The sequence below is a fragment of the Balaenoptera borealis genome, assembly GCF_965194805.1.
Source record: "Balaenoptera borealis genome assembly, chromosome: 2".
In the NCBI taxonomy this organism is placed as follows: domain Eukaryota; kingdom Metazoa; phylum Chordata; class Mammalia; order Artiodactyla; family Balaenopteridae; genus Balaenoptera; species Balaenoptera borealis.
Window position 1 is genome coordinate 184,756,830 of NC_138867.1, and position 12,675 is coordinate 184,769,504.

The 12,675-nt window shown below is 62.4% G+C and overlaps 1 protein-coding gene across 7 annotated transcripts in view; it reads left to right on the forward strand.

The window, feature by feature from the left end:
* Positions 1 to 12,675, forward strand: part of SBNO2 (strawberry notch homolog 2) — a 47,451-nt gene that overhangs the window by 22,914 nt on the left and 11,862 nt on the right. For 5 of the 7 annotated variants that reach the window (XM_082381852.1, XM_082381851.1, XM_082381854.1 and 2 more), the window contains 4 exons: positions 10,354 to 10,515; positions 11,656 to 11,739; positions 12,031 to 12,127; positions 12,463 to 12,617. In XM_082381852.1, coding sequence (XP_082237978.1) covers positions 10,354 to 10,515; positions 11,656 to 11,739; positions 12,031 to 12,127; positions 12,463 to 12,617 — 498 coding nt within the window. Of the gene's footprint in view, positions 1 to 5,592; positions 5,833 to 10,353; positions 10,516 to 11,655; positions 11,740 to 12,030; positions 12,128 to 12,462; positions 12,618 to 12,675 lie in introns of those variants that run through there. The other 2 variants (XM_082381856.1, XM_082381857.1) reach the window with 2 other exon arrangements.

The window sequence follows — 12,675 nt, forward strand, 5'->3', positions numbered from 1 at the left end:
GGATGAAGGCTTTGGGGGTGTCCCGGCTCCTGCGGCCACCCGCCTGGCCTCGCTCCGCCCCCCACTCACCTGCTCCCACTGCTCCCCCAGCTCTGCGAGGGGTCCACGTGGCTTCCGAGCCCAGAAGCCCCCGGGGCGCCGCGTCCGCTCTTTGCTGCAGGTGGGGAAGCGTGCCCCGTGTTGGAGGTTGCTCATCCACCCCACAGATGCTCGCTGAGAGCGGCCGCAGCCCACCCGCCCTCCAGCTGCCCTTGCAGGGGGCGACTTGGACCCAGATCTCCCTTTAGAGCAGCGAAACCTTCTTCAAACGAAATCTCACCTCACTGCCAACCGTGGGGTCAGACAGATGCGAGACCACAGTTCAGCCAGGCTGAGGGTCTGAGGCCCTGTGGTCAGCCTCCTCCACCTCCCCCAGGACCCTGGGCCTGTGGGCCAAGCCAGGACGGAGTCCAGAGCGAGCCTGGCATTCAAGGCTCTTCCCAGCCCAGCCCTGGCCCGGTGGGTCCACCACAGACGCCTCTGCTTCTGGTTCAGACTGAGTGACGTCGCACGGGGGCCGGCACAGGGACAGCCCCAAAGACGTCCCCGTCCTGATCCCGGGACCTGTGGATCTGTCACCTCACAGGGCAGAGGGGACTTTGCAGGTGGGATTAAATTAAGGCCCCTGAGATGGGGGTGACCCTGGATTCCCTGGGGGGCCCAGTGTCATCACAGGGTCTTTTTTTTTTTTTTAATATATATATATATATTTTTTTTTTAATTAATTAATTAATATATGTTTGGTTGCGTTGGGTCTTTGTTGCTGCGCGCAGGTTTTCTCTAGTTGCGGCGAGTGGGGGCTACTCTTCATTGCGGTGCGCAGGCTTCTCATTGCGGTGGCTTCTCTTGTTGCAGAGCACGGGCTCTAGGCGTACGGGCTTTGGTAGTTGTGGCACACGGGCTTCAGTAGTTGTGGCTCACGGGCTCTAGAGCGCAGGCTCAGTAGCTGTGGCGCACAGGCTTAGTTACTCCGCGGCATGTGGGATCTTCCTGGACCAGGGCTCGCACCTGCGTCCCCTGCATTGGCAGGCGGATTCTTAACCACTGCGCCACCACAGAAGTCCACAAGGTCCTTATGAGAGGGAGGCGGGTGGGTCAGAGGCAGAGAGAGACGGGAGATGCTGCGCTGCTGGCTGTGAGGATGCAGGAGGGGCCGCGAGCCAGGGATGCGGCGCCTCTAGAAGCTGGAAAAGGCGGGAACCGATGCTCCCCTGGAGCCTCTGGAAGGAACCGGCTCTGACAGCCCATCTCAGACTTCTGACCTCCAGAACCATAAAGTAATAAACGTGTGTTGTTTTAAGCCGTGAAGTTTGTAGTTTCATTACAGCCGCTTCACCACGTGAAGCCCTCACGAGGCCCATGGCACACCGTTGAAGCGTTCACTCCTGTTTGTACATCAGAAGGAGTTGGAATGGGGAATCCAGAGCTGGGCTGGGGGCAGGCAGTGAATAGAAACCCACAGGCCTTAACACACCTCCTGGTTACTAAACTTGAGCCCTGAGTTTCCTAGCAGCCAAAGCGAAAAGAGAAAGGAGATGTGTTGTGTGACTCTTGCTGCCTACCAGGAGAAAGCTTCTCCCCCACTTCCCTTTTGGGCCGGGAGCAGTTCCCTGGGGGCTGCACACAAGCCGGCCCAGGCCAGGACCTTTGGTGAGGGTCGAGCCGGCCTCCGTGTGGGGTCCCCATTTCCCAGGTACCTGGGAAGGATCTCTAGCCGGAGGGACTCTGCCCTGGGGAACACGGAGAGCCAGTCCGGTCCCTGCTCTGGGGCAGCTCTGCTTCACTGGACAGTCCTGGCCATCAGACCTGGCACCCATTGAGCCCCCAGAGCCGGGGCCCTGGGTTCCAAGTGTGGGAGGGGAAGTGCACCCAGGGGTTGCCTGAAAATTTCGGCTCTGACACTCTTGCCTACACATTACACGTAGCATCTTACGTAGCCGAGGCCAGCGTCGCAGGGCAGAAATTAGCCCTGGTGCAACACAGGTGACCATACCCGTGTACACCCATGGGTGCGCTGAGGCTCCGAAGAGAACCGGCCAGGTGTCTGTAGGGTGCCCCACACTGGGAGGGGGTCTGCGTCCCTGGCAGGAGGCCCACAAACACGGCACGTTGTCTTCAAGGCCCTGTGTCAATGCGTCTCGTTGCTGGTGGGTTGACCTTGACCCCTGGTGAGGCAGCGTTCTCTGGGTCCCCCCGCTGTGCACTGTCCTTCCCACCCTCAGGTTGGCACAGAGTTGCTCAGGCCCTTACACCCCTTACACCTTGAGGGGCCCCACGTGGGGCCTCCCACCCCAGGGTGTAGTACGCGTTGGGGAGTGTGGACGTATGGCTTTTATTTTTTAATTGAAATATGACTTGCATTTCATACGATTCAGCAGTTTTAGTGCATTCACAGTGTTGTGCAGACATCACCTTTGTCCAAGTCCAGACCATTCCATCCCCCAAAGAAACCCCATCCCCCTTAGCAGTCACCCCTCCCCCTCCCCCATCCCAACACCACAAGTCCACGCTCTGTGTCTGTGGATCGGCCTGTTCTGGACGTTTCCCATCAGTGGAATCACACACTCTGGGTCCTCCTGCGTCTGGCTTCTCTCACTGAGCATCGTGTTCTCAGGGTCCGTCCACGTTGCAGCGAGTGTCGGGGCTTCACCCGTTTGCGTGGCTGAGGGACGTCCCCGTGTGTGGGGGGACACGTGTGTGTATGTGTTTGTCCATCGATGGACACTTGGGTCGTTTCCGCCTCTCGACTGCCATAAATCATGCTGGTGTGGACGTGCGTGTAGACTTCAGTGTGAGCGTGTGTTGCAGGTGTGGCTGACTCTCGCTGGGAGGGCTGTTTGGGGCCTTGTTGGAGTCGGGGTTGGGGGGGTGCCCAGCCTTCCAAATGCCCCCCGGGGCCTTGTGCTTCCAGCTCTTGCTGCCCCTCCCCCTCCAGGCCCTCCTCTGGGTTCTCCCCACCCTGGTTTCTCTGGGGTCCTGTCTGCAGGGGTGGCCGCCCCGCCCTCCTTCACTGCCCCCCAGGGCCGAGCCCCGCTGCAGCCCCCGGGGTCAGGTGCTGCCCTCCTCCCAAGGCCCCCTGGACCCTCACATCTTGGCCGGGCCCCGGGGAGGGGGAGGGCTCTTTCCGGTGGGCTGAGACCCCCTCACGCAGTCGCAGTCAGCAGGGCAGGCGTGCGCCCTGAGGGTCCCTCCAGGTATCTCAGGTGGGCCCCGCATCCACCCGATAAGGACACTTTCCGTCTGCCAGCCCAGGCTTCTGGGAAGCAGGATGAGGTCACAGCTCAGAAAAGTGCTTTGCAAACTATGGGCAGCTCCCCACACAGAGAGGGGTCGGCGACGTCCACTGCTCCGCGAACGGATTTCCACAGGGTCGGAGGCTTGGCCTACCCCGCCAGCAGGCTCCTGGCAATTTCTGGCGCTGGCAGGGCGCGGTACAGGGCTGCTTCCCACGGGAAGCCCTTGGGTCACGCGGGGCCACGGCCAAGCCCCCCCCGCCCTGGGGTCCGCACTCCCTCCGCAGGCTCCAGGGGAGGGTCCATCCTGCTTCTCACAGCTCCTGGGGCCCCAGGCGCGGGTGTGTCACCCCACCTCTTCCTCGGTCACCACGTGGTCTTCTCCTCTCTGTCTGTGTCCAGACCTCCCTCTTGTAAGGGCACCGGCCGTCGGCTTAGGGCCCGCCCTGCTCCAGTGCGACCACATCTTCGTTGACTACATCTGCAGCGACCCCATTTCCAAAGGAGGTCCCGACATGGGCCACGCCCGCCCCTCTGTGGCCAGCCAGGGGGCAGCCTAGGGACCAGCGAACATCCCGCCGGCCGGGCAGCCCCACGGATCGGACGCGCTGGCCCGACGGGGCCGACCAGCCATCTGGTGATGAGATACAGGGGGCAGAGAGTCCGAGTTTAGAAACTGCTGGCAACCTGACCAGTATCCTGCAGCTGAAATCTAATCACAAAAAGTTTGTGCTTGTCCTTTGTGGGTCTTCTTTTCATGTCCGTTTCCTAGTAATTCTTTTTAAAATTGAGACAAAATTCACACACCTTAAAATTCATCCTTCTAAAATGTGTTCACAGAGTTTTACAACCACCACCTTTATGTAATTCCGGAACGTCCCATCACCCCAAAAGGAAGCCCCATCTCCATCAGCAGTCACTCCCTCACCTCCTTCCCAGGCCCTGACAACCAGGAACCCACTCTCTGTCTCTGTCTGTGGATCTGCCTGTCCTGGACGTTTCCCATCAATGGAATCACACCCTGTGTGTCCTTCTGCGTCTGGCTTCTCTCACTGAGCATCGTGTTCTCGGGGTCCATCCACATTGTAGTGAGCGTCGAGGCTTCACCCCTTTACGTGGCTGAGTGATGTTCCTGTGTGTGGAGGGACCATGTCGTGTTTATCCGTCATCCGCTGCTGGACACTTAGGTTGTGTCCACCTTTGGCTGCTGTGAACGTGTGTCTCCGTTGCCCCTGGTGGGTGCCTGGCAGTGGAATCAGGGTCGTGGGGTGACTGTGACTGTTTTCCGAGGACGCTGCCCCATTTCACGCCCCCACCGGCCGTGTAGGGGTTCCGATTTTTCCACCTTCTCCCCACACTGGTCCCTGCTGGCTTTGTGGGTCCAGCTGTCCGGGCGGGTGTGAAGTGTGTCCTGCTGGTTTCGGGTTGCGTTTCCCCGTTGCCTGACAGTTTGCGTGTCCTTCCTCCCCTTGTTGACATTTGTACACATTCCTCACCTGTGGCAGTGGCCGCCGTCCATGTTTCCCCCCCGCCCCCCTGCTGGCTGTGGGCTGGAGACAGGTGAGGGCTGCCGCATTGGGCCAAGGTCTCCCTGACCCCAGGGACCCTCCCCAGTCAGAGCTCTGGGGTGCTGGGCAGCTGCAGGGAGTCCCATGGGCCCACTCGCTCCTCTCGGCCGCGGATCCTCACAGAACCGTCCTGGGATGGGGGGGTGATCGAAAGAAACAAACAGGATGGGCACCGGGCCTCAGGGCTTTGTGCCCCCTGCCGCTGGCCCTGTCTGCGTCCTGCCCTCTGTTCTGGGCTGCGGGTTGCAGGGGCTGACGCAACAGGGAAGAGCAGCGTTTTCGGGGACAGCCAGAACGCTCGCCAAGGCTGGAGGAGGAGGAGCAGGGTGGGGCCCGGGGCCCCATGGGGGCGGCCCTCCAGGTGGGGCCACAGCACGGGCAAAGGCCCTGGGGCGGGCCCTGTGAGGCACTGGAGGCGGGCTCTGGGACAGTGAAGGTCCAGTCTGAGGAGCTGAGGGCAGGCCAGGGAGGGCGTGGGGGGCACGGAGTGGGCAGCCAGCCTAGGTTTCCTCCCTGCGATGCGGGGACCTCTGAACCTCGAGTCTCTGCTGTGGGCATCCCAGGGGCAGCCGTGGTCCCTGCTAGGCCCAGCTGGGCACGTGCTTTGGGGGGACAGTGCTCTGGGGGAAACTGAGGCCGGGGCCAGGAGAGCGCCCGGGGCAGGCAGGGGGCGAGCCAGTGGCAGCCGGCAGGCGTTGTTGACAGCCCTCTGTGGTAGATTCCGCCCCGTTCAGTAATTCTCCGCGCTTTGCCAGTAATCGTCCTGACTTACCAGGCAGGCATCATTTCCTGAAAGTCAGCCGGCCTTAGGGGAAGTAGGCGCAGGCGGTGACTAAACCAACATGCAAATGCGGCCGGGCGGGCTGAGGGCTGAGGGCCGGCGGGCTGAGCCACCCGCGGTCATGAGGCAGCTGCTCCCACCGCTTTCTCGGGACCCAGCGGCCACCATGTCCCAGCTGCGCTTCTGGCTGCAGTTTGCAGCCCTCGGCAAGGTAACCCTGGGCTCCTGCCTGGCGAGGGGGGCCGGGCTGGGAGGGCCCGTGGGAACCGCCAGGAACAGCCGGGCTGGGGGCGGGGGGAGGGCTCCTCCAGCCTGCTCCGTCTGGCTTTTTTTTTGGCAGCGAGGGTGACCCTGCTGGAGTTTTCCGAGCAGAGCCACGTGGACTGTGGGGACAGCCAGGGAGGGCAGGGGGCTGCAGGGGGCTGGAGCCGTCCCACCTGGAGTTTTGTGGGCGCTCCGTGTCCTGGGATGGTGGCAGTGGCTCTGTGGGCCGGGGCGGGGCATGGTTTGAGACGGGCTCTGATTGGGCAGGTAGGATCGGTCCCCGTCCCTCCGTCTCTCTGTCTCTCTGTCTCTCCGTCCCTCTGTCTCTCCGTCCCTCCTCAGGGCCCCTGCCCAGGGCCAGTGAGAGGACCTGTGTCCGAAGAGTGTTTCTGGGGTCGCTTTCCTGGCTGGGAGGGGGTGCTGAGCAGACCCAGAGCCAGGTCCAGTCTGGGGGCCATCCTGTCCCAGCCTGCTGGGCGGTGGCAGAGATGAGGTGGGGGGGTCACTGCGTGGGCAGCTCCTCACTGGTCCAGGGTCCCCGACATGCTGAGAGGCAGTAAGCACAGTGGGCGACCCTGTGCCCTCCTGGCCCCTCAGAACTGTCGGGGTAACCAGCCAGCTCCCCCGCACTGGGGCCTGCAGTGGGAAGGGCGGGGGGGGGCCTGGGATCCCGGAGGAGTTCCAGGTGGGGACGCAGGTCGGGAGGTGAGCCCGGGGAGGGGTGGACACAGGCTGCCGGGTTGGGGGCTCTGGTGAGGGCCTGGGAGCTACAGCCCTGCCCTGACCGGGTCCTGGGGACCCAAGGAAGGTGATTCTGGGTTTGGGTCATCTTGGAGGTCTCCTGTGGCTGCTGGGAGTCAGGTCCCAACACTGGCAGGCAGCCCACCGGGGGGTCCACTCTCACTCCCATCCAGCGACCCGCCATCCACGGTGGGGAGGGGGAGGGACCTCGGGAGCCCCACCCCCACCCCCTGGGGACCCAAGTGAGGCCCACCTCCCTTTGCCCCAAGGGATCCAGGGGCCCCCAGACAATGCCGGCTGCCCATCAGGGCATCTGGTGGAGACGGTGTCCACAGACTGGGGAGAGAGCACCCACTTTCTTAATAAATTATATTTTTTAGGGCAGTTTTAGATTTATAGAGAGGCTGTGAATCAGTTCAGAGGGTCCCCGTGTGCCCACGACCAGCCCCTCGGCGCCGCCCACGTCCCAGCTGATGGGCCCGTGTTCATACGTCATCCTCAGCCAGAGTCCACGCTTCCCCACATCGCCTCTGCCCCAGGACCACTGTGGCACCAGGGGCCCCAGACTGTGCCGGTGTCGCCCGCTCTCCTGGGGTGGGCTGGGGCCCTGGGCAGTCATGGGGAGCCTGGGCTGGGACTCCTGCAGGACGTCCCCAGTCTGGGTTTGTCCGGTGTTTTCTCGTGGTCTCACTGGGGCCATGGGTTCCCCAGGGGAGACCTCGGAGGGGAGGTGCCCTTCCCAGCCATCACCCCAAGGATCCCTGCTGCCGACCTTGACCTGACCTCCTGGCTCCTCCACGGGGGGCTTCTTCACCTGCGCGCTGTCCTCCTGGGAAGGGTCTCCGTGCTCAGCCCTCACACAGGGTGGCCCCCGAGCGCCCCTTTCAGCCCCTGCCTCTGCCATCTTCGGGGCTGGCCCCCGAGGTCCCGCCCGGCTCCCTGCCCACTGCCCGGTGACTGTTTCACCTTTGGGAAGCAGGCCCACCTCTCAGGGCTCCAGGGCCCAGGGTCATCGTCACCCTGACCAGGCTCGGCAGAGCTCGCTGGGAGGGCCACGCTGGTCCCAGAGGGATTTTAGCAAAGACAGCTGTCGCCGCCTGTACCCGGACCCCACCCCAGCCAGCCTTTGGAGTCTCTGGGGGTCACTACCCCATGTCACTTCATGGGGTCCGGGCGGCCAGCTTCTGCAGCCCACCCTTCCCTGGCATTGTCCACCAGGCTCGGGATGTGCCACCTCTGACCCCAGCTGACCAGGGGTGGGGTAGGGAGCAGGCCTCGGGGTCAGCAGAGCCAGACCCACTGCCGCCGCCTCAGCGTCCCCCGAGATGGATGCTCTGGCCTGTTGAGTCGCCAGGCTCTCGCATGGGGGTGCAGGGTGCCCCAAGGAGCATCATGGAGCACCTGTTCCCTGCTCTGGGGTTGGCATTCCCCTCTGCTTCTTCCCAGGCCGCTGCCCGGGCCTGAGCCGGTCCTGCTAGACACCGTCTGCCACGCCCCCATCTCCTCGCCTGGACTTGCCCAGGTCGCCAGGTCCTGCAGCCGCAGGCGGTGGGGGGAGGTTGGGGTCTGCCCCCCTTCCGTGGGACCAGACTGCACGTGGCCAGGGGGCAGGGGCCAGGAGGGGCCTGGCGGGCAGAGTGCCCTCCTTACAAACCGCCGGAGCCAGGGCACCCTGGGCAGTGGGAGGCGTCCACAGGGGGCCCCCAGCCTTATACCAGCTGAGCGGGCCCCACCCCTTCCTGCCAGGCCCGCTGTCCTTTTCGCACAGTGGTCTCAAGCCTGCTTGTTGGGGGTTGTGCACGCACCAGCATCTGAGCACGGGGTCCTGGGGAAGCTGGACAATGTTGCCTGGAGGTCCCGCACCCCAGGGCATGGGGGGCTGATTCCCATGCAGATCAGTAGGAGGGGAGCCCCAGAAACATGGCCCTTGAGGGGCCGTGGGGCAGGACTGGGCACTGGCTGAGATCAGGGGCCCGTTCTCGGTGACCTGGGATTGCGGAGACCTGCCCTCCACCCCCAGAAGCCAGCTCAGCTGTGGCCTCCAGGCCTGAGCTGGGCACATCGGGTGGACCCTAGGCCCAGGCCCACCCTTCCTCCCCAGAGTCCACTGATCTGAGCCCCTGGGGCCCGAGACCCCCACCGGTCAGCCCTTCCCACCCTCCTGGCCTTCTCTCACTGGTTAATGGGACACCACACCCTCTGTCCCAGCCCGCCCGGCCGCGGCCTTCCAACAGCCCTGATGGGCTGAGATGTGTGAACAGTACACGGGGCCGGGGGCTCCCAGAGGGCCGCTCTCCCTCCTCCTTGGCCCCTGCCCTGCTCGGGAAATGCTCCCGCTGATGGGCCCGCTGTGGCCACAGCCCACCTGGCTCCACCCATGGCAGGCAGGCGGGGGTGGGGGGGTCCCTCCCTGGGGGGGTCGGCTGAGGGCTGCCCCACATCTGAGCCTGGAGGGGCTCAGGGAGGTGGGGGGCCTGCACCTTCCCCAGCTCTGGGCACGGGGGGCTGTGCTGCACTGCCCTCCCCAGGTGGCAGGCGGCATGGGCACCGTGACCCAGCGGGGCACCGCAGGGGACCCCGGTCCAGAAGCTCCAAGGGGCTGGCTCTGCATGTCCCCACGTCCAGCACAGGCCAGGCACACTCGGGAGCTCCATGCCTGCGACCAGGACTGGGAGGGAGGGAGGCCGGTACGGGAACCCCCGGCGCTGCACCCGATTCCCTTTGTTTATTTATTTTTATTTATTTATTTCGGCTGCGTCGGGTCTTAGTTGCGGCACGCGGGGTCTTCGTTGCGGCACGCAGCCTTCTCTCTAGTTGTGATGTGCTGGTTTTCTCTCTCTAGTTGTGGCGTGCAGGCTCCAGGGCGCGTGGGCTCTGTAGTTTGCAGCACGCAGCCTCTCTAGTTAAGGCGCACAAGCTCAGTAGTTGTGGCGTGCGGGCTTAGTTGCCCCGCGCAGCATGTGGGATCTCAGTTCCCCACCCAGGGATCGAATCCCCATCCCCTGCGTTGGAAGGTGGATTTTTTACCACTGGACCACCAGGGAAGTCCCCCATTTCCCTTTAAATTTAGGTTTAGAAACTGTAACCTCCACAGCAGCAGATGTCTCCTGAAGCTGTGGCGGTCCGTGCGTCCTGGCATCCCTACACCGGTGTCACCTCCTCCACGGCAATGGGCCAGGGCAGGCACGGGGTGTCCGTCACCTTCTCCCGGTGTCCCCTGAGTAGGGTCCAGCGCAGAGCCTGTGGGGTCTGGTTTCTCTCACCTCCACTTGCCTTTTTCCTTTTTTTTTTTTTTTTTTTTTTCAAACAGCTTTATTGATATGATTCACATATTGTAAAACTGACCCATTTGAAGTGCATAATTCAGTGTTTCCAGTGCATTCGCAGAGTCGGGCAACCATCACCTCTGTTTAGTTCCAGAACATTCTCATGGCCCCAAAAAGAAGCCCTGTCCCCATCAGCAGTCACCCCACGCCCTCCCCAGTCCCTGACAACCAGGAACCCCCTCTCTGTCCCTTTGGATTTGCCTGTTCTGGACGTTTCCCATGAATGGAATCACACACCTTCTGTGTGTGTCCTTCTGCATCTGGCTTCTCTCACTGGGCGTCGTGTCCTCAGGGTCCGTCCACGTGGTAGCGCACGTCAGTGCGTCACCCCTTTCTGTGGCTGAGCAGCGTCCACCGCGTGGCTGGGCCTCACAGCTGCCCTCACCCGGCCTGTCTTGCAGGACTCCTCGTACCTCGATGACCTCTCTAATGCCTCCATCTTCTCCTCGTCCGTGGACTCCCTCTCGGACATCGCAGACACACCTGACTTCCTGCCCGCCGACAGCCTCAGCCAGGTGCCCACCATCTGGGACGTGAGCACTGGCCCCTCCGCCCACGACAAGGTCAGTGTGCCCCATCCTCGGCCGAACAGACACGGAGGAGGGTGCCCTCGTGTCTCCCATGTAGGCCAGAGGATGCAGGGGCTCCGGCGAGCCCGGCACACACTAGTGGACACCGGTGGGCATACGCCTAGCTGCCCTGACGGGTTCAGTGCCCATGAAACCCCCGGGCCCGCGGGAAGGGTCTGGGCCCAGTCTGGGGCTGGCAGGGGGATACGAAGTGCCCAGAGTAGGTGCGGCAGGCGACCCAGGCCCGTCCTCGCCTCGCCAGGGCCCTCCTACCGGCTCCCAGCCTCCCGGGGAACCTGAGGTCCAGGCGGGCAGCTGAAACGCCACGCCCACTGCTGCTGCGGCCAGCCCTGCCTGCGGGAACCTGAGTCAGCCTTCCAGGAACCTGCGTCTGCGGCTGTTTGTTTGTTTTCATTAATTCAAAAAAAAAAAGGGAGAGGGAATTGAGAGTAGGTTTCAGACCTCCCTGTACCTCACTTCCATTTTATTTTCGTTTCAAAAAAACTTTGTTTTTTTTCCTTCCAGTTTTATTGAGATGTGATTGACATACAGCAGTAAGTTTAAAGTGTACATACAGAATGATGATTTGACTTGCATACATCATGAAACGATGACGACAATAAGTCGGTGAACATCCATAGTCTCATGTAGATACAAAATTAAAGAAATAGAGGGAATTCCCTGGCGGTCCAGTGGTTAGGACTCGGCACTTTCACTGCTGAGGGCGTGAATTCAGTCCCTGGTCAGGGAACTAAGATCCCACAAGCCACACAGTGTGCCCAAAAAAAAAGAAAAGAAAATTAAAGAAGTAAAAACCATATTTTTTTCCTTGTACCGAGAACCCCTAGGGTTTACTTTAAGAACTTTCATATATAACGTACAGCAGTGCAAATTCTATTTATCATGTTGTACGTTGCATTCCTAGTACCTATTTATCTAGTACCTTATGTATCCCTAGTACTTATGTATCTACCAGATCTAGGTGGGCAGGCAGCAGGAAGGAGGCCGGTGGCCAGCTGAGGGACTTGAGGACCGCAAGGCGAGCCCCTCTGGAGGCCGGGGGCCCATAGAGGCACTTCCTCCTCACCTGTGGCCTGCAGGCTCATGCCTACTCTCCCTGCCTCTCCCCTCCAGCTGTTCCTGCCCAGCGGGCCGTTTACAGGCCTTGAGGACCCTGTGTCCTCTCTCTCCAGCACCCCACTTCTCGTCAGCTACCAGGTGAGCCAGGCCCCTTCCCTACCCCTGCCCACCCCTCCTGGGGACCAGGGAGGGCCACTCACTCAGGCACCTGCTGTATGCGGGCCCTGGGCCGGCTTAGAGGTATGGTCTGCCCGTTATACAGATGGGGAAACTGAGGTCCCAGGGAGGCACCATGCTGGGAGGGGGGACCTCTCCCTATCACTCCGAGTCACTGGGCTGGCTGGTGGGCCAGGCTCCTGCCCTTGGTGGGGAGGCTGGCGTGGTGCAGGGGACAGTACCGTCCCCAGCGTGACAGCACCTTGCCCTCAGTCTCAGAGTCAGCCCGAGGAGGATGATGACGCCGAGGAGGATGAGGCGGAGGAGCTGGGCCACGCGGAGACCTACGCCGACTACGTGCCGTCCAAGTGTGAGTGTCCTGTGGGAGAAGACCCCCAGCAGCGGCCACCGGGCTGCACAGCCTCACGGGGTCTGTGTCCTCCGGCCAGGGGCGACCATCTCCGGGATCCCTGATGGTCCCAGGGTCCCTTAAACCGCCAAGGCAGGTGTGGGAGCTGTGGGAGGGCTCTGGAGCGGCGGTTCTGTAATCGGGGTTGTGCTTCTCACTCGGCACAAAACCGGAGATAGGCGGAGGGGGCAGTGGAGAGGTCAGCCGCCTTCCCGCTCTGCACCTATGGGCCACGCCCCCGACCCTGTCCAGACCACACCCCGACCTGCCTCGCCCCCCTCACCACGCCCCTCTAGCCAAGCTTGGGAAGCAGCACCCGGACCGCGTGGTGGAGACCAGCACGCTGTCCAGCGTTCCGCCGCCAGACATCACCTACACCCTCGCCCTGGCCTCCTCCGACAGCGGGGCCCTTTCCGCCCTGCAGCTAGAGGCCATCACCTACGCCTGCCAGGTGATCCCAGGGTCTCCCAGCAGGTCTGCGTCCGGTGTGGGGGGGGTCTCAGTGCCCA